The sequence below is a fragment of the Monopterus albus genome, unplaced genomic scaffold (genome assembly GCF_001952655.1).
Source record: "Monopterus albus unplaced genomic scaffold, M_albus_1.0 scaffold52.1, whole genome shotgun sequence".
Classification (NCBI taxonomy): Eukaryota; Metazoa; Chordata; class Actinopteri; order Synbranchiformes; family Synbranchidae; genus Monopterus; species Monopterus albus.
Window position 1 is genome coordinate 3,171,529 of NW_018127932.1, and position 20,663 is coordinate 3,192,191.

A 20,663-nucleotide genomic window follows, 5' to 3' on the forward strand; every position below is an offset into this window, starting at 1 on the left:
CCGAGAGGAGGCCCCGGGGAAGACCCAGGACACGCTGGAGGGACTATGTCTCTCAGCTGGCCTGGGAATGCCTCAGCATTCCCCCAGAGGAGCTGGAGGAAGTGTCTGGAGAGAGGGAAGTCTGGGCACCTTTGCTTAGACTGCTGCCCCCGCGACCCGGTCCCGGATAAGCAGAGGAAAATGGATGGATGTATTTGGGAGCCTTGAAACGTTAACTTAGAGAGTGACTCACAACCTACACAACCTGTTGTTATGGGTTTACTTTCTAACTTGTAGCTTGTTGCTGCACACCGAGCTTCACTTTCCTAGCATTTGGAGGGAACACACTCACAAAGAGACACGCTTGTTGCTAACTGTGGGAAGTAAAGAATACTGTGTATCTGCACATGCACAGACTTTTTCCTAACGCTGGTCCTTCTTTCCTCACTGTGCACACACACACATGCACAGACACTAATTCACTGCTAACCCATGGCCTTTCTACTATTGTTTTGAGAACATCTGGATGCATGTAAGTGCATGCACACACTGCTGCGACCCATGGGAACCTGGGTTTGAACTTGCAGGAGCACTTTGAGCTTTCTCCAGCAGACTGCCCCGCCCTCTTTACGAATGTGGGCCAAACCTCACCATGGTTACACTCGTGCCATGGTTACTCTTCCCAAACGTTGCTGTGGATCTGTTCTTTCACCATGGTTACTTATAAACCCTCCCAGCGTTGTTTGATCCCAGCAGATCTGCTCACTCACAGAAACACTTAGCAGTAGGCTAGGCATCCTCACACTGTGCTTGTGCCCTCTTTACTGGACTCAGTACTGTGGTTGGGCTCATTTCAAGAGTCTGATTAGTTAGAGGCACATTCCAGCTGTGCTGAGGTCCTGTACAGCATGACTAGTTGTGCTGCACCACTGTAGTGAAACCTTAAGTTTGCTTTGGAGTGTTTTGGGTATTCATACATGTTCTGAGGTTTAGGAGAGGTTAAGAAATGTTGGTCTGTTATTATTGTTGTTTTTAGAGACTTAGCCTTAATTTTATATATTTCTGGTATCTAGGCACTTTTAAAAAGACCTTATACTTTAAAGGTCACAAAAAGTGGCTTTAAAAATGCTAATTAATAATGATAAACATGAGCTGAAAATGAGCAAAGCAAAAAGATACTAATTTAATGTCTGATTTGAGTTTTTAATACAGCGGAGTCCATAATGTTTGTGCTTTCTGGATGTCATAACAATAACTAGTGAGCAGTGTTTCTGTCTGTGGTCGTGCTTATAAAGTTGTCTATTAAAGTGGTGATGGCTTATCTAAAACCAGTGTACAATAAAAGAATAACATTTTTGAACCTCTGCATATTCAACTGATGTTCAGTACATTCATTATTGGAAACCAGCTACAAGCAGAGGAAGCTTTCTTTAACCATCCCTCATGCACCCATCTACTAATATTACCTTTGTGACTGAGTATCTTCTGGTATACTGAATGAGATATCTTGATTTTTATGAATGCTGCTGTATCTAAGAACTGTAATGGATTTACTGCAGGCGGGGCATTTTAAGTCACTTCTCAGAAGCACACAAACACACTGTTAATAAAACGGAAGACAAGCAAAATACACGCATGCACACACACTCACAACAGTCCCGGTTTTGTTGGGAGTAACAGAGACTCCATTCTGCCGGAGGGAACGCCTCTGTTTATTCTCCATTCCCCAGCCACGTATCAGGCTAAATGAGTCTCTCCGTGTGCTTATTTTCTCAGCCTTTCTGGGTTTATGTTTGGAGGGCTTTGTTGTTTGTAGGGACACGATGTGCTTTTCGTAAAACGTATGAAAAGTATAGGCTGCTATTTGTGTGTGTTTGCATGTAGTGTGTAGGGGCATGGAGAGAATGCACCAAACTCCCTCAAGCATTTTCCACTGTTCTGCCTGTGTATTATACAGCTGCTCAGACAATAGTGCCCTATTGTTTTGTGTATGACTGTGTGTGTGTATGTGCAGGTACAATGGCTCTCTGCCCAACGGGGACCGAGGCCGACGTAAAAGCCGGTTTGCACTTTGTAAGAGACCAAAGGCAAACGGGGTGAAGCCCAGCACAGTTCATGTCGCCTGCTCCCCACAGGCAGCCAAGGTGAAACACACACACAGAGACAGACACACAATACATGTAGTCATGCCAGGGTCACAAAACTGCAGTCACTGGAACTGTATACATCAGCAATTTTGGTCCTTTTCTTCTCCTCAAGCTGAATGTTTACATAGTGATAAGGTTTCAAGTGACTTTTATAGCTTTTGTGTTCGTTAAACATATTACAAACATCCTGAATAGTAAAGGAAATACATATCTACTAGTTAAAACAACTTTTTCTTCTACTCTTGAAATAAATCGTCTTTGTAGGTGTGTGATTTTGTTTGTCTGACAACCTAAAAGAAAACACATCCAGTTCAGCAGATCTGGCCTGTGTTGCTGTACCAGGTCTTTTGTAAAAATCTGTTAGCTTGTTCTGTCATATTAGAGTACCACACACACACACACACACACACACACACACCATGAGCAAAAGAGAAAAGGGAAAGGGTTCAGCGTTCCTTCCTTGTGTTAGCAGAAAAACTGTCAAGACTTTAAGAGGTATTTGAACAACACCTGTGTGGTTTGTAAGGGAAACAAATGAGGACAGTGGAAGATAACTCAGCATTTTATTGCAAAGTCCTGGGAAGCACATGTTAGCATGTTTCCATCATCACTTTCCCGGCTGCCCAGAAATCCACCAAACCTGTGACCAGGGGATTGTAAGTGGTATGTGTTTGTGAGAGAAAGAGAGAACCTTTGCTTTTTTGGTGTAACATCTGTATGTAATCAGTTCTCTGTGGACATGCAGTTTTGTGCTCTGTCTCATTCTCTCTCTCTCTCTCTCACACACACACACACACACACACACACACACACGTACAGTGGGTCAGGCTTTTAGCTGCAGTAATCTATAGAATCTCTCAGAGTGATCATCCTTCTCTGTGGGTGGCCCTGACTGACTGTAGAGATGCTGAGGCTGCGTTAGGTCCAGCTAGTGACTACATAACTGAACTCTTCACCCACCCTACCGTTCTCTTCTTCTTCTGTTGATGTCTGTAAGGCTCATTGAGAAAAATGTCAGCAGTGTTTTTGTTATAAAGCATGTTCAGGTTCATCCTTGTGTACACATTACAGTAAGTCAAAGGGTTGAGTTTTAGAGCATCTAAAGGTCCTAATTTGTTCTCTGTTCTTATGTCCTTCCTTCTTCCTTTTGTCTCAACAGGCCATAAGCAACAAAGACCAGCATAGCATCTCTTACACTCTGTCTCGAGCACAGACGGTGGTGGTGGAGTACACTCATGACAGCAATACAGACATGTTCCAGGTAACAGGCCACAGCTTTTATAACCGGGAGATTTACAACCATTCTACAGTTTCACTGCTTTACTGCCTGTATGGCAAAATGGTGGTTGGTAATCCAGGGGGGCTAATGAATATTTTAGAGCAGAGGTTTTCAAGCTGTGCGGGGGGGATGAGGGAAAGTTAGGGGGTGAAATGGACAAGTTTAAAAACTACAGTTGGAGCTACAGCAGAGACTGTGACACATACAGTAGCTCATGGCAATTAAAGGTAGGGTTGGTGATTCTTTTTAGAAGCATTTTTGTTACACATCTTGAATTTCTCTTTTCATCCTGACGCCAGTGAGCACATTAAATGCACTGACAACATAAAGAAACAAATCCATTTGATTCTATGTTTGTGTTGTCTTTCCCCACAGAGAATTGTTTATTATATTATCTCATAGCTGGAATGCATTCACGATTTAATCTTGATATCTTGTCTGAAGCTTGTTAGAGCGCATCTTCACCTCTCTCCACCAGATCGGTCGATCAACAGAGAGCCCCATAGACTTTGTAGTGACGGACACGGTGGCAGGCAGCCAGAGTAACGCCGACACCCAGACGGTTCAGAGCACCATCTCTCGCTTCGCCTGCCGCATCATGTGCCAGCGCACGCCGCCTTATACTGCACGCATTTATGCTGCAGGCTTCGATTCCTCCAAGAACATCTTTCTAGGGGTGAGCTGTGTTTCATCTGGTGCTTTAGACGCATGTAGGCGAGTGTGAGAAAGTCAACAGCAGAAAGATGGAGAAAACACCAGAGAACCACAATCACATGTAACTGAAAATAAGATGAAATAAGAGGCAGCTTGTGTTCTGATTGTATGAAAGATAAAGCCCTCTGTTTTTTGCCCAACCAGGATTGCTTTTGCTTTGTTATCTATTTCATTTACTGTCAGAAGCAAACATCATTCTTGAATGCCATAACAAGAGAAGGACAACAGCTAATGTCAAATTGTCTGTGGTTACAACACTGAGCTTGCAGTAACTAAAAGGAGCTGACTCTTGAGAATTTACTTTGTGTTTCTTCAAGCTGATGCATGCTACACAGACATTTTGTCATCAGTTTTCAGTGTCAACAATTCCCAGTATAAATAGCAATATACAGATGATATACTGCAGGTGTTACAGATGTTTCATGTAGGGCTTCAAAATGGATGTTTGAATTGTCCCCACCTGCTCATGGCTCCCCATGTCTTTCCTCAGGAGAAAGCTGCTAAATGGAAGACATCTGACGGCCAAATGGACGGTCTCACCACCAACGGCGTGCTGGTGATGCACCCTCGAAACGGCTTCACGCAAGACTCCAAACCGGGCGTCTGGAGGGAGATCTCAGTCTGCGGCAATGTCTTCACCCTGCGAGAGACCCGCTCAGCGCAGCAGCGAGGAAAGATGGTGAGAGATGACACAGAACATTACGGCACAGTCTCTGAACATGAACAGAGACTACTGAAACGTTTTGTCTTTCACGGTCGGGGTGTGGCTTTTTTAGAAGACCATGCTTATGATGATGTCCTCACTAATCACAATAAAGACAAAATGAGGTGGGGTGTTTTGGCATGCGGGCAGCTCTCACCAGGAAACCTGCAACTGGAGAGATATTTTGTACAGTTGGGAGCCTATGAAACAAGCAGTGAACCAAACTCCTTACCAAACTGTTCCTCATTTACCCATCCAGCATTTAAAGAAACAACACTGCCATGTGGAGTTGTTTCTGTGACCAGTTGATGAATTTAAGTCCAGTATTCAGTCTCTCTTAGCTCTGTTTATGTCCCTGCCAGTGCCTGCTTAGCTGCTTTTTGCTGAAAAACAGCTGCCTGCTATGTCTGAAAATAACGCCATGTGAATAGTGAAAGGTAAACAGTAAAGCTCATTATAAAGCTCTGTGGGTTTGTGACTACAAGAGACCTCTTTCACATTGTTTGCACATTGTCATTCTAAAATATTGACTATAGCTGCTTTAAAATTAACAAAGCAAGCTGGCTGTTACTATAAGGCTCCAAACATGGTCAGTTATTTGAATTCAGGTCAATTCAGTTTTATTTGTATAGTACTAAATCACAGCAAAATTCATCACAGGGGAGTTTGCATGGTAAAGTCTAGACTTTATTATTATTATTATTATAATAACTGTTGAGAAAAACTTGACAAATCCCCCTTGAGCAAGCACTTGGCGACAGTGGGAAGGAAAAACTCCCTCTTGGTGGGTGGCCATCGGCCTGGACTGGCCGGGGTGAGTGGATAGCAAATGATAACACCTGGCCCAGCTGGCACAAATCTCTCATGGAGGAAGGATGGAGAATTCCTGTTTAAATGAAGAGCTGACACAGTGATTGTTTTGAGTGGAAGCAACCATGCTTGGGTCCCTACCTAAGCTGCAACGATCACTGTCGCTCATGCTTGTGGCATAGTTTTTCCAATGTGCCTTTTTTTTTTTATGTCACTCACTCAGGAGGGCAGTGACACATGAAATCAGCCTTGTTTTGCGACCTGAGGACGTCAGTAAACACCACTGATAGAAGCGGGGGTTTGTCATTATAGTCTGCTGATTCAGTGACCTGATTTTTCCAATTATTGCAAAACATGTTTTTCCTTTATTAAAAAAAGCTTCTTTCTTTTTTCCGCATTTCTTTCTGTCCCATTCCTTCATCCTCATCCTCACGTACCAACACAGTCATTCAGGCAGCAGTAGGTCATTCGGAGCGTAGCACCAGCAGGAGGTTATTGGGATGCTATCTCCATGGCAACAGGTCCGGCTGTCAAAGCTGTGTGTAACAGGACCTTGTCAGGGGATCCTCCAGCTGACACTAGACTCTTCTTGGCCTATCACAGGACTCCTGCTGTCTCGTCAGCATGGCCACCTGTGGCATTTGGCTGATTGGATTTAGGTGGTGTGTTGAATTAGGTCTTTGTGTTTTCTGCTCTTCATCTTTCCTCCCAGCAGCATGATGGCACGGTGATTAGCGCTGACCCGGTGCCTTTCTTTGTGGAGTTTGCATGTTCTCCCTGTGCCTGCGTGGGTTCTCTCCGGGTACTCTGGTTTCTTGCCACAGTCCAAAGGCGTGCAGGTTAGGTTGACTGGTGACTCTAGACTGGTGACCCATACAGGGTCCCCCCCCCCACAACCCTCGTTAGGATAAGTAGCATAGATAATGGATGGATGGGTGGATGGGATCTTTCCTCCCATGGCCATCATCAGCCACAAGCACACAGTCAGCATGTCCATTTATCTGCAGTCCCAGCTGTTTCCAAGTCGTTTCAAGGCAGCATAAATTAACAGCGCTCTTATCTGTGGCTGCCCTTCAACATCCACAGAGTTACCATGTGTGCATTACCCAGCACTACAGAAGGCACTCATTAGTCCACAGCTGATTGATATTGACAGTCATGGGAAAGCACCTACAGTATTTTCATCATATACAATGATTGAGCGTGATGGGGTTTATTTGTCAGGCTGAATGCAACGAGGTGTCCTGGGATGGAACAACTGCCCAGCACTAGCAAAGGTTAAAGTCTGAAGGACCTTTGATTGAATGGGAGGAAAAGCATCATCTCAGCAAGTTTGCCAAAAAGCTCTTGAAGCTATTTTGCATGTGCGGAAATACGTAGGTACATGATAACAGGTCCCTGGCCAAATAACCAGCGCTGGAAAAACATGCTTACTGAGAGAAATGACTTAGGCTAAAAAAACCTTCTGTTTAAGAGGATGTGTTGTTTTAATATAAAGCTGTAAAGATATGTGAATGTTATTGTGAGGGAAAGATGAACTGTGCGCAGGTTTGTTTCAGTGTTTGGACAGACTCACTCTGCTTTGCCAGCAGGGCAGCAGGTTGCCCTTCTGCAGTGTGACACAAGGCTGAAGCCAGCATAATGAGGAATATCTTACACAGGGTTTTTAGTGTGTCTGCTTTGGGGGCCATTATGAAGTATAATAAAAAAGCAGAGCACAGTGTCTGAGCTCCTGCTGTGCTTAATACCAGCTTTTGTGCTGATAAATGATCCACTTCAATGTAATTAAATTATAACTGTGCACTGATGTGTGAGAGTGTGTGGATGTTTACATGGATTGAGTCGACCCAGAGCCTCAGGCAGCTTCTGGTGTTGTCAACTCTTTTGTTTTTGGAACGTGGCGGTGGATTAATGAAGACAGGAGCAGCCTTGTGACCTGGCAGTTGAGCAAGTTGACGACCAAAAGCAGAATGACAGTGGTTTTACTGGCCAGATGTGAATAATGTATCGGTGTGATACAAAGGGCACATGCGCTCAGCTGACCTTCCCGGGATTAGTGAAGGTTGAAATCCGTCCCCAGGAGAGACACGTCTCCCATTAGTGGCAGTGACTCAACACCAGCGCTAGACTTGCGTGATCTCACCAAAACCCGGGGCGTGGGCCCTCCTCTCATCTGTGTATGACTTTTTAAAAATAGTTTGTTGTTTAGATTTTTCCCATTTCTCTGTTATTCTTTTCTGATTTCCTCCCTTCGTCTTCTGGTTTTGTCCCCCGGTCATCTAAAAGTGGAATTTCCCACTGTGTCTCATCTGACCCGAGCCAGACCGAGTGCTTCCTCGAGACGGTAGTTTACTGAATTGTCCAGATTAGTTTGTCCTGCACTTATCTTTCAGTTTCCTCATGTCATCTTTATTCCAGCTGTATGTGTCCTTCCCTCCTCACCGAAACACACAGCTGACTTAGGTTGAGGTGGTAATGGACGTGTGACACTGCCACCTGCTGTGCTCACATGAGTACTACAAGCCTCACTGCTTGTTGTGTATCCACCCACTCGGTGAATCCCAGTTCACTTATTTTATTGTTCCTCTTGCCTCAATCCTTGCTTGACTCAGAAATTGTTGAGGGATGTCCCAAAGCTGTGGAGCAGGAATCAAGAGCAAGGAGGCTGCCTGGACGAGCCTTGAGCAAGGATACACTAGAACATCTTTTGCAGACTTTTTTATGGATTGACAGCCCCCTTACTGGAAATCGGGATTAGAGGAAAGCACATTCTTTTGAATCTAAAAACATTAAAATAAGTCTTCCAGGGTGGCTCCGTGCCTGGTGACACTACAGTTTATACACTGATGTTGTAGCAGCCCATTTCAGTAACCCCTCTGTGTCTCTTTCTGCTGTAGGTGGAGACTGAGACTCAGGAGCTCGTCGATGGTTCTCTCATTGACCTTTGCGGTGCGACCCTGCTGTGGCGCACTGCTGAAGGTCTGTCACACACTCCCACCCTTAAACACCTGGAGGCACTGCGGCAGGAGATCAATGCAGCACGCCCACAATGTCCCGTGGGCTTCAACACGCTGGCCTTCCCCTCCATGCGTCGCAAGGACACGCCAGATGAGAAGCAGCCATGGGTCTACCTCCAGTGCGGCCACGTGCACGGCTACCACAACTGGGGCAACCATCACGAAGAGAGGGAGGGCCGCGAGGGCCGGCACAGGGAGTGTCCCATGTGCCGAGCTAAAGGGCCCTACGTGCCGCTGTGGCTGGGCTGGGGTTTTATGTGGCCGCCGCCCCGCCCACTCATGCTTTTAACCCCTGTGGTCATGTTAGTTCAGAGAAGACGGCGGCGTTCTGGAGTCAGATCCCGCTGCCCCATGGCACACACACCTTCCACGCCGCCTGCCCCTTCTGTGCCCAACAGCTGAGTGGCGAACAGGGCTATGTCAGACTCATTTTTCAGGGGCCCCTCGACTAGCAGGGGCCACTTCTCAGCATCCTCTGGGTGAGACAGAGTGGGGAGTTTTTTTTGTTTGGATACCGACCCTGCACTGAAAACCAGGAGCTGCCCACAGCTGTTTTTCCTTCCTCTGCAGTTATGATAACTTTTTCTGGACTTTTGTCTCCTCCTCATTTTTAAGTGACCTTTGTATTGCTTTTTCATAAATGACAACATAGATTTCTATATTTTCATGTGAAACCAGAGACACAAAAACCAAACAGAGAACATTGCTGGATAAAGGTTTTGTGTTTGTTTCTCAAAAAGAACTTTGAAAAACAGTATTTATCTAAATTTATCTAACATACCCTAGTGCAGACATTAATGGTTATTGTTGCAACGCCTGTGTACATCTCTTAGATCTAATTTAAACAAAAGGTATTTATGATCCAGGAACCATCGCTTCATCCTTTGTCAGATACTGTATGACTAACTTCAGGCCTATTTAGCATTTTAATTTGAAAATACAGTATATTGTTATTCCGATAAAAAGTTCTACATGTGTTCTGAAGGATTTGTTTCCCCATGGTCTGTGTATCTGTGTATTTATACGCCTCTCACTTTGTGTGGTAACCCCTCTGTCATTAGCCATCAGTTTGGCCTTTTCAGCTTCAAAGCAATAAATTTGGAATGGCGATGTCCTAAAGCATTATGGAAAAGTGAGTCTTCTAGGCGCAGCCTGACTGATTGCTCCTTTTAAAGTCAGAGTGAAACATTTCTGTGGGTGAGTGTTTATTTTCCAGTTTTGCCATGATACTGTGGCTGTGTAGCTAATGTCACACACAGACACTCACTCACACACTCCATAACCAGACCTGGTCAAATACTTTTTATTACCAAAGTTTAATACTGGTGTTTTTAAAATCACAGAAGCTGCTGCAGCAGACCAGCGCTGACAGTGTTTACCTGCAACGTTACAGCAACAATAATCATTTCTATCTTGACAGACACAGCTCAGTGTTCAGACCAGTGTTAATCTTAGCATTAAGCTGAGAAATAGTTATTGATCCTCAATTGTTCTGCCATCCTACAACAACATCCCTATTGTTTTAACTACGACGGACTGACTCTTGCCAGTGTTGCGTAGAAACTGAAATCTGAATTGTCACAATGCAGGAAGCCCCATCCATCTGATACATCACACAACAAAACACAACTGTAGCTGTTTGACTCAGGTTTGATTCACATGCATGGTTTCAGTTCTTTAATCCAACCTGCAAAATTCTCATTATGGCTGTATGTGTGTGCTCGTACAGTATGTGTGCATCATATCAATACAGTACCATCCCCAAGGAGCATTTTAGATGTAATGAGCTCCACATTGTGAGTCCAAAATATCAGGGTTGCTGAAAACAGCAAGGTTTAAATATTCAAATGGAATTAGAAAGGAGAGAGGTGGAGAACCACAGTGATGTCCAGTTCATATACTTTAACCCCTAGGCCATGTGAGTGCATCTGATTTGAATGAAAACTGATTTTACCAGCATTAATCACAGTTCTCCCACATATTATGAAGAATATCAAGTTTTTATTAAACTTGATTTACAAAAAGCAGCTAATAGACTGTGTACTTACATCAGTATTATGAATTTCATAGTGATGCAATGGTTGAACTATTTCAGTCATACAACAATGTTTGAATGCACAATAAATACTAGACTTGACCTGTTAAAATTAACGTAAGATGGAAACAAATGTTTAAAAATATTTCAATTTAAAGACTAATTTTAGAAATTCAGTATTGGTTTTTAAGACAACTTGAAATAGACTCATTATATAGACAGTCAACAGCTCTAAACCACATCAATGCTGCTAGCTCTGAATAAACTACTGTGTTGACAGTAGGTTTAAAATCTTGTTCGGGCCCCTGAACTGCTATTTTTGGAAATTATATTACAACCTGTGAAGCTGTAGTGACTTCCTGTTTGCTTTACAAGCTAAGGAATTAGCAGTGCAAATTGAATGATTACATTCTTAGTAAGCTAGTTTGAAGCTAGCTAATAGCTGCTAAGACCTTAGTGACAGCTGGTGCAACCCAATCCATCTACTGTACATCTCATGACAAGCAGAGAAACCTCCATCTACTGAGGAAGATCATGGGATATGACTGAAAGCCTAACAACAGCTACTAAATCCATGTCATTTACAATTTCTAAAGTCAGGAACTACTTCAGTCAGGCAGGATGTATAGAGCTTTGCTTATTAACAAAAAATATAGAGTATGACCCTTCTCAGCAGCTCTACCACACAGCACAGACTGAGGAGACGGTCCTGAAAGTCTGCACTTTAAATAAAAACACAAATCCTTCCCAACCCCGCTGTGCACTCACAACACATGCGTCAACATCACTGTGGTTCGTCCACGTCGCTCATGCAGCTCCAGAGAGACACACACTGTAGAAACCTTCCACGGGTGAAGCAGCTTTACGATCACTTCCAAACTGTCTACAACACACAGAGCTCCTGCAGGTGTCAGTAGTACCTGTGTGTGTGAGTGAGAAAGATTGTAATTTATGTGTTTGTGAAATGGATTGATTACTACATGGGCCCACCGTGAGTGAGAAAGACTGTAATTTATGTGTTTGTGATATGGATTGATTACTACATGGGCCCACCGGGTACAGGTACAAGGGCCCAAGGGGTCAGGAGGTCAGGAGGCTCCTAGACCCGAGAATAGTGAAGGTTTCTGCTGGAAACTCAATCTAATGACAGTGAGTACTAAAAGGCACAAAACAGGAAAAGGTTGATGCAAAACAGCTGCAAAGAGACACAGAACCATTAAAGAGTCACAAAATGACTAAAAAGAGAGAAATTATCTAAAAGACAGTAAAGGAACTGCAAAAACATGCAAAACATCAAAACAGAGACAAAACAACTACATCCATGCAGAACAACCAACCACAAGACAAACTAACTACCAATGACGTGCTTGCTCAGCCTGTCTTGCTCCTAGAAGTGTAGGAGAGGTAGGGGCCCCTCTCATATCTTTGCCCAGGGGGCCCATTGTCTCATGATCTGCCCATGGTTCATGTTGATTGTATGTGTGCAGTTTTTCAGTTTGTGAACATTCATCTGTCCACGCCCTAGTCCTTCTCTGCACACAGATCATTTTCATCAGTATCCCCCAGCACTTGGGCTGCAGCACACTAACTCACCCATGGGAGATAAACAGTGACCTGTTTCTCTCTCTCACACACACACACACACACACACACACACACACACTGCTAAGGCCTTCTGAGAATACCTCATAAGTAAAACATCCATTCTGAAGTTTTGTGTCTTCCCCTCTTTCACAGTCTTGTGTTGGTTTTGTTTCACAGGCTCTGGGTCTCCGTGTCTCTCTCTATGGCTAAAGTATATGAGTAAGGGCTTCCTCTGTCTCTCTGCTGTTGTCTCAAACCTGTTTTTACACCACACGTCTGTCAGTCCCTTCACAGCTCTCTACTCGCTCTTCTTCTGCTGTCTGAAGTCCACTTGTGCTTCTAAAGGCAAAGAATGTTTTCAGCAAACACTTTTTTGTAACAACTTTCAACAATAAAGTGTAAAAGTGACAATTTTTGCTGTGTCCCAGGTTTTGATCTGAATGTCCAGTGTGATATTGGTACAAAAGTGAACACAATTTGCTTTGCAGCTTAGAAATAGTAAACACAGAGGTGGATATTGTACAATAGTGACAAGTGCTTTAACACAAATGGTGCACTATGAACACTACTGTATTTGTGAAGCTTATAATCATGGCTAGATTAGCGGGGCGCGTCAGGCACAGACCCACAGCCCGAGAGTTGGGGCCCCTGAGCCAGATCCTGTGTTTGAAGTGACTGTGTACTTTTTGTCTGAAAGTCACTGAGCTCAGTTAAAAGACAAAAACATGAAATAATTACATTAAGATGAGACCATCAGAGACCCAAAATGGCCACAAAGCAACACAGAACCAGTTGTGTTGATGGGCCTATTTCCTCATGATCATATTTCTGTATTTTTGACAATAAGCCGATTATTGTTTTATACAAATTAACTAACAAATGCTTTAGTTTAGGCAGAGTAGTGGTCGCACCGATTGGTTGCTTTTTGCAGTAGGTTTTCTAAGGATTGGCTCATTCACAAGTTCCACTCCAGAACCATTTTAATATATTTGCATATAAAAAATACTATAAACAATATTTAGTCTAACAGTTTTTCCTCAAAAAAAAAAAAAAGTTCAGTGAAGTTTTATGATAGGCCTCAGCATTTGCCCCTCATTGTGCATATATGCAGTTCTGGCACTATGAAGCGCTTTTTAATATGTTATTAAACTATCTTTTCAGCCCAGGAAACACTCTTCTGACTTAGTGGAGCGCCACCTCCTGTCCAGTTTTCATGATGCCTGCTTTAAGGAGTGGAGCTGCGAGCTGTATAATTTAGGTGGTTCGGGGGTCAGACACAGTCTGTGGGCGCTGGGATTTTGGGGGGCGCAGAAAGGCGTGTAAGAGTGTGACCTTGGTCTCTGGGTTGTGATCATTTAAGTTGTAAAATAAACTTGTCCAGATTTCTAGCTATGAGAGCACACCATCTAAAGTGGGGTGGATGCCCCCTCTGCTAATTAGACTAAGTTTTCCCCAAAATGTTTTCAAATAGTTTATGAACCCCACATTGTTTTCTGGACACCACCTAAACAACCAGAGGCTGAATAAAGACCTGTGGCTAAACATGTCCTCACTGGTCCGGTGGGGGCGGTGAAAATGACAACATTGTTTTAGCGAAGTTACAGTGACTCAGCATTGTGTCGTGTCATTTGAAATTGCTTTCTTTGAGGATGCATGTCTTGTGGTTTTGCATCTGTATAGTATGTTTTACTTCCCTTGTCTCTTGTTGTTCACTTTGCATCTTGTTTGTCACCTTTTGCATCCTTTGCATTTCTTTGTAGATGTGTTAGGTCTCTTTCTGGTGGTTTTGTATTGGAGTCGTTTCATCTTTCTTATATTGTAGTCCTGTACAATATTCAAGTTCTTGGAGATGTCCAGCGTGACACCCTTGACATAAGGTTAGTGAGGATGAATGAAGTAACAGTGGGTGTGCAGACATGAGAAGTGACACGTTCAGTATTTCATATTGCACTTTATTCAGCTCTGAGGAGGCTGAGACCTCGTCACTGTCACAGATCAACACTTATTGCTTTCAGGTTCCTCATCTGCACAAGTCAGATACATCTCAAGTATTCTTCCAAACCTTGTACACGTGTTAAATGCGTGTGTGTATGTTTTTACATGGCGGTGTGCACAAATTTTAGTTCTTCACTGCTGTGAGGACATTTCTGCAACAACTTCAATATGCTAAGAGTTAAGACTTGGTTTTGGGGTTAAGGGTTGAATTACATTTATCATGAGTGTCCTCACGACTACAGAAGGACAAATGTGTGTGTGACACTACAGAAAATATTGCACCCCTGTTACTTTGTGTGAAGAATGTGTGCTGAATGACGGGATGGAAATAGGAGACATGTGACACCTTAACAGACACATGAGGTTTCACACGACATGATGATCTGAATGTGGACAACCACAAAACTAATCCATAATGTGATACAGGGAAATAAAAGCCTTCACTTTCAAATTATACATACAGTATACTGTATTTTGACTGCAATGATTGTTCCTGTACTTGGACATGGATCACAGCAGTCCAGCTTGTTCAGGCATCACATGGTAACAAGGGACAGTTCTCCTCTATGGCACCAATTCCAACATGCTTTTCAGCCCAGACCAGGTTAGTCTGGACACTGGAGGTCTAATCTACACACTAGTCTCTACATCTGGAAGCTCAGTACCATTTTATTTTCTAGCACAAACACCACTTCAGGCTTTGTTTCTGCTGTCCTGGTTCATCATTTTGAGGTTTTATCTTAATTTAAACCTATTAACTGGAGCAACCTTAACAGTGGACTAGTGTCTTTATTTAAACGTTACTGATTTGCTTCACTCGCACCGCTCTCCTCAGCCTAACCTTTAGAGGCAGCAGTCCACTGAAGGCTACAGTACCTGCCAGGCACCAATTCTGGCCAATTAATCAACATTTTCATCCACTGTCGGCACTAATTCTCCAGCTGGGCACCATTAAACCACTGCAGAAGAGCAGGTTGCAATGAGACGACATAATAAAAACGACACCAGTCAAACCTGATGTTTGTTTGAGGAACCAAACAGTCTCCTCATCCTCCCCACAGATCTGATGTCTATATATGCTACTAGTTTACTCTCTTGGAGGTCGTGTACTCACAATCTCCTCCCAGTCTGTTTCCATGTCACCTTGTTGCTTTCATCTATACACCAACATTTCCACTTGAGCAAAGCATAAAGTTTTTTTTCTCATAAACCTCTTACAGCTAAAGAGCAAGATATTGAGGTAAAAATGGCGAGTGAATACTGTACTAGTTTTTAGTTACTTGTAAGTGTGGGAGGTTGTGTGTTGTAGTCCTATGAGTGACAGAGTGGCTCCAGCTCCAAGTCCAGATAACAGCTACAATTACTGAAATATAACGATTATTTCTTTCAGTTAAACAAATCTGGTCATAGCTGAACTGTGAAACCATGTTGAGTCCCATTGTGCTTGAAATAAATGGTTAAACCTCCCCCATAACTGCAGAAACCATGACTTTCTATTCAAGTACATTACACTATGTGATTGCATTAGCAGTGCTGTAAGTGCACAGTGAGGATGAAGATGATCAAATCAGATTTGTAGAGTCCCATAGTATCTATTTGATTCTTTCTCTATTTTTCTGGCCAAGAAAGAGATAAAAGAATAAAAATATAATCAGACTGGCCTGTTGTAGAATATGAAGCTGTGACTAAAACTATTTAAGGTTTATATTTTAGTAAGTCTGTAGAGGGCGGTGTGTCCAACTCACTGTAAGCCATGTCCACGGCTTCCTAATGGTGAGAACGCAGAGCCTGCACTGCACACACAATCACACACAGCCTGCTGGGAAAAGCCCTTCTCACAGTCTGTTGGTGTCAGCTAAACATGACAAACAGGTCACATAACTGGGATAAAGCCAAATGGGTCACATGATAAGGGCAGGAGGGGAGAGGAGGGCAACAAAGGCTTCAGTGGTCCAGGATCCGGAGGTTACCAGATACTATTTTGTTTTCCAGCATGGAGCCGGCTGGGATATCGATGCGATCTCCGTGGTTGGCGATGATGATGACGGTGCCCTGTAAGGGGGAAGAGCAATTGTAGAAGTAGTACTCAGATCTTTATTCTGACTGTAAACCTACTCCATTACAAGTAAAAGTCCTGCATTCAAAATTCAACTTAAGTAAAAGTACTCGTTCTGCAGCCACTATTACTGATATTATATGTGGAATTAACAATTAATAACTACTTTATGTTCAGTTGGCTACTTTAGTCCAGTGCTAGTCCAATATAGGGGTCGGGCCCCTCCAAAGGGTCACAGGATAAATCTGAAGGGGTGTGAGATGATTAATGGGAGAAGAAAGAAGACAATAAAACAGTTTAATGAGTTCACTGAGATGCCTGAAACTGCTTCTTTGTAAGAGACACAAACCAGAAATGCTGGAACCACTGGTTTGCTCTTTAACAATGGATTTGTTTTGTTTTTTTTACAATCTGTAAAGTAACTGAAACTGTCCAATAAATGTAGTGAAGGACAGAGTGGCATAGAGGGGAAGTACTCGAGCACAAACATTTGAAAACTGACAGTACACGTCAGCTGGGGCAGGGTCATATTTTCAAACTAGGACTTAAGGAAAGCAATAATTAAAGGACAACCACATCCACCAGGGCCCGTCGCTTCAGCAATGAACACTTCTGTTAAATCCTTGTTACGTTATGTCACAACCTGAGAGTTGAACCCCGATTAGTCTTAAAGGTCAGTGAAATTTAAGATTGAAACTTTTCACCCACAGCTGCTCTAACACCTGAACGTCTGACATCAGCTGTGGTCTGTGGCTTTTTCAAGCTCCACACTGTATCAGTGTACTAGAGCAAATAATGCAGTGGTGTCTTTCTGCGATACCAGGCTCAACTTAATCTCATCTGCACATTTAGAGCTAATAAAAACAAATTCTGTGGGTCAAGTGCATTTTATGTCCTTCAGACCTGTTCAGCTCAATTTTATTTCACATAAAGGTTCAGTGATGTTGAGATTTGATCAGGATTCATTAGAGGGTTTCATTTCTCTCATCATATTTTCAGCAGAAACTAATTTGGGTGCAGAGGCTTACCTTGACTGAAACATTTTTTCCAAAGGTGACGTCTCCGGACACTGTCAGGTGGTCGAGCTCCAGCATGTCGGGGATACTCTCAAAGCGGGTCAGGTACTCCTGAACCTGGACACAGATACAACCTTCTGTAAGTGCGAGTCATTTTGGAACCAGGATCTGTTCGGTCCTAAAAAAATTGAAGCCACTGAACTTTAGGACGGTTTAATGGTTGCTTTTGGTTTTACATTTCAGGCAGTGACAGTTTTGGAACATGTGGCACCTTAAATCACAGAATTTCCCATATAATCCAAAATGATAACAGACTATAGATACAATAAGAGAGCTTGCTCAGTCACCAGCATGTTTTTACATTTTCACTGTGTTCATCATTACCTTGGTGAAGGAGCTTCCCAGTTTGACGTGTGGAGTTGTTGGGAACTCTCTCTTGGGGCTCATGGTGAGACAGCCGGCCTCCAGGCTGTACAGGTTGGACATGACCAGCAGCAGGTCGGATGTGGTCTTGACGGGTAGGAAGCGGCTACGAGGCACGTTTATTCCCAGGGCGTTGTCAAAACATTTGATGGCTGCACCAACTGCTGTTTCCAGCTGGATGACATTCTGCCCGCCATCAAGTGTCTAATGAGAACAGCAGAATGAGAAGCAGCTGTAATTTGGAAGGAAAATGTTTGAGGGAACCTGTTTGTCTTATGCCACTCCATTTGTATACACACTATAAACACAGACACACAGGGAGCCTAAACTGGAGTCAAAGTAGGACAGATGAATGACCAGAGAGGTGACCAGAAAACTGAATTTCCTGTGCTCTGTATGCAATAAACTCACAACAACAAGCAGCTGTCACTCAGGAGGTAGAGCGGTCGTCCCTTCACCGGAAGGTCAGCGGTTTGATTCCTGTTCTCCCCAGTCCACATGTCTAAGTATCCTTGGGCAAGACACTGAACCCCAAGTTGACAGCCAGGTCAGTGCCTTGCAAGGACAGCACCTTGCAGGGACAGCGCTGCCATCGTTGTATGTGTTAGTTGGTCCCACAGATGGCTGCCTCGATTCTGTACCAGAGACAAACTCCTTGTGTGTGTAACATACTTGGCCAATTCATCTATGCTGCATTTTCACTTTTCCAAATGCAGAAGACAGATCTGTAACCTACAGTATCATTATCAGAAAGTTGTGCAGGATGGCAGAAACACAGAGCAGAGGAAGTGGTGGTCTCTGCAGAGGAAGGGGGTGCAGCAGATTTATCTCTGCTCTGCTGCACATGCTGCTGTTTCTAATCTGACAGGATGGAAACTGTAAAATAACATGGATGCTATTGTTATGGGAGGTTGGTTAGTGAGTGATTTGTTTCATCTGAGCATCCTTAGTTAAATCACGAGACCATAACCATGAACCATGAATTTCCTGATGTTTTTAAAACGCCACCATAACTGCTCCTAGCTGTAAGGCTCTATCAGGCCAGGGTTTAGTGTAGCACTACTGTGGCCTGGTTCGTTTTTATTTTATTTACTTATTTTCCTTGTTTTGCCGTTTTTACCCTTTTGTTTTTGACTTTCACTGTCAACAGATATTTTCAAATTACATCCTTTGGTGCTTTAATTCTTTAACAACTGAATAATTATCTGTATGTGACACAAACGACTCAGTAAATTCTTCTTGTGTGAGCGCGTACCGTCTGTGTTAGTCAGCCTAGACTAAAGTGTATTCCCCTCTTCACTCACCTTGGGGTTGACTATGATCTCCATGTCCATTGCCTTCTGTTCCTGCAGTCTCTTGATGGCAGCCAGAGAGATCCACAGGTTGTTTGTGTTGAAGATCTTGAACTTGGAAACCGATTTGAATTCATCCACATTGGGCTTGGGCACCTGGGCAATCTCCAGCAGACGCAGTTTTCCTTCATACTGGATCAGTGTGCCACCCTGAAGACCAGTCGGCGTTTTTTTACAACACAGTCTTTGAGTGACTAACTTTGAAACTTCACACAGACGTCCTGTCCTTCCTAAGAAATGTTACTTTTTTCAGAATCCGAACTCTAAAAAATGGGCTGCATAGTTAAATACTTACAGTATAAGAGAGTGAGAAAAAATAAGTGATCAATGTTATACTGGGATTAATCTCTCATTTATTCCACACAAAAGACCACTTTCGTTAAATTCTCAGTAACTTTGTTAACCGGATAAGATGTTAGTTTTAGCAATACAGTAAGAACAAAGACGTAACAATGTATGAAGTGACAGGACAACACACCTTATGTAAATACACTGTGCAATTATTATGTAACACACATACCTTAACGTCAGCACGTGTCTTGTCAGTCACCTCCATGATGAACTCGCAGCGCTTGCCGTTGGGCTGGCTGACCAGGTGGTGCAGGATGTGGAGGTCTACAGTGGCTCCCAGGTTGTCGATATTGGACACAAAGATGTACTCCTTGCCCTGAGCAATCAGCTGGTCCAGCAAGCCTGAGTTGTAGAAGCTGGCGTAGATGTCACCGTGGCCTGGAGGGTACCAGCCTTCTGCGTTTTGCCCGGTCATCATCAAGCTTGTGGCCACAGGAAGGAGGGACTCTTTGTTGATGCGAGGGTACCTAGACAGAGGAAGTCCTCAGTAACATCAGATATCATTTTGTGATTTGAGATTGTATTCCCCAGCTAGTGGCTCCTGTGTCATTTGGTGCTGGACAGGTAGTAAACACAGGAGATTTTTAATTGAAAACAACTGCATGAAACAAAGGGAAAGGTGTGAAAACGTTTTGCCCCACGTCTGAGGTAAAGGCACGGAAACTCTGTACCACAGTGACACACCGAGTGTCATGTGAGCTTCTTTGTACAGTGCAAGACTTCAAACACCTTGAGGTTAACTTTTTTTAAGCCTTTCCAGGAAGGCAGATGATGCAATAATCCAGAGAGTCTGAGTCAACATTCCTATGTGCACTGGACTTATGAAAGGGTTTCTAAGAAGGCTCCACAACAGTTTGAGTTACCAAACTGCACTGTGACAAACAGCTACATGCAGGTGAGCGGGAATGCACAGCGCAGGCACGGAAGCTTTTTGATTTGATTTGATTTGATTTGATTTGATTTATTCTTTCAAGCATGTAAAAACAGTTGATATGACAACACACATAATTTTACACATATCCAACAAATGCTAATCCATTATCAATTTGCTTATACCTAGTACATGCTTGAATGGAGTAGGAAGAAGTCAGACTTATCCAGTCCTACCCCATGACATCATCTTACCATCATTGGTTTGCAAGCAATAAATGATTCACTTCTATTCTCTTCTACACCACACAAGTAATATACTAAAGAATTAT

General features: G+C 43.3%; 2 protein-coding genes across 3 annotated transcripts in view; one reads left to right on the plus strand and one right to left on the minus strand.

Annotated features, from left to right (window-relative positions):
• The window catches only part of peli1b (pellino E3 ubiquitin protein ligase 1b), a 30,707-nt gene extending 20,868 nt beyond the window's left edge, over positions 1-9,839 (plus strand). Inside the window, 6 exon segments of the mRNA XM_020601804.1 lie at positions 1,994-2,123; positions 3,286-3,387; positions 3,884-4,081; positions 4,610-4,798; positions 8,530-8,893; positions 8,896-9,839. Of these exon segments, the coding sequence (XP_020457460.1) occupies positions 1,994-2,123; positions 3,286-3,387; positions 3,884-4,081; positions 4,610-4,798; positions 8,530-8,893; positions 8,896-9,101 (1,189 nt within the window). The 3' untranslated portion in view covers positions 9,102-9,839.
• A 4,365-nt stretch (positions 9,840-14,204) lies between these two features.
• ugp2b (UDP-glucose pyrophosphorylase 2b) overlaps positions 14,205-20,663 on the minus strand; it is a 19,388-nt gene continuing 12,929 nt past the window's right edge. For both annotated transcript variants that reach the window (XM_020601802.1, XM_020601801.1), the window contains exons 6-10: positions 19,631-19,928; positions 19,063-19,260; positions 17,720-17,962; positions 17,348-17,452; positions 14,205-16,315 (exon numbers count right to left, since the gene is read on the minus strand). In XM_020601802.1, the coding sequence (XP_020457458.1) occupies positions 16,208-16,315; positions 17,348-17,452; positions 17,720-17,962; positions 19,063-19,260; positions 19,631-19,928 (952 nt within the window). In that variant the 3' untranslated portion in view covers positions 14,205-16,207. The remainder of the gene's footprint in view (positions 16,316-17,347; positions 17,453-17,719; positions 17,963-19,062; positions 19,261-19,630; positions 19,929-20,663) is intronic.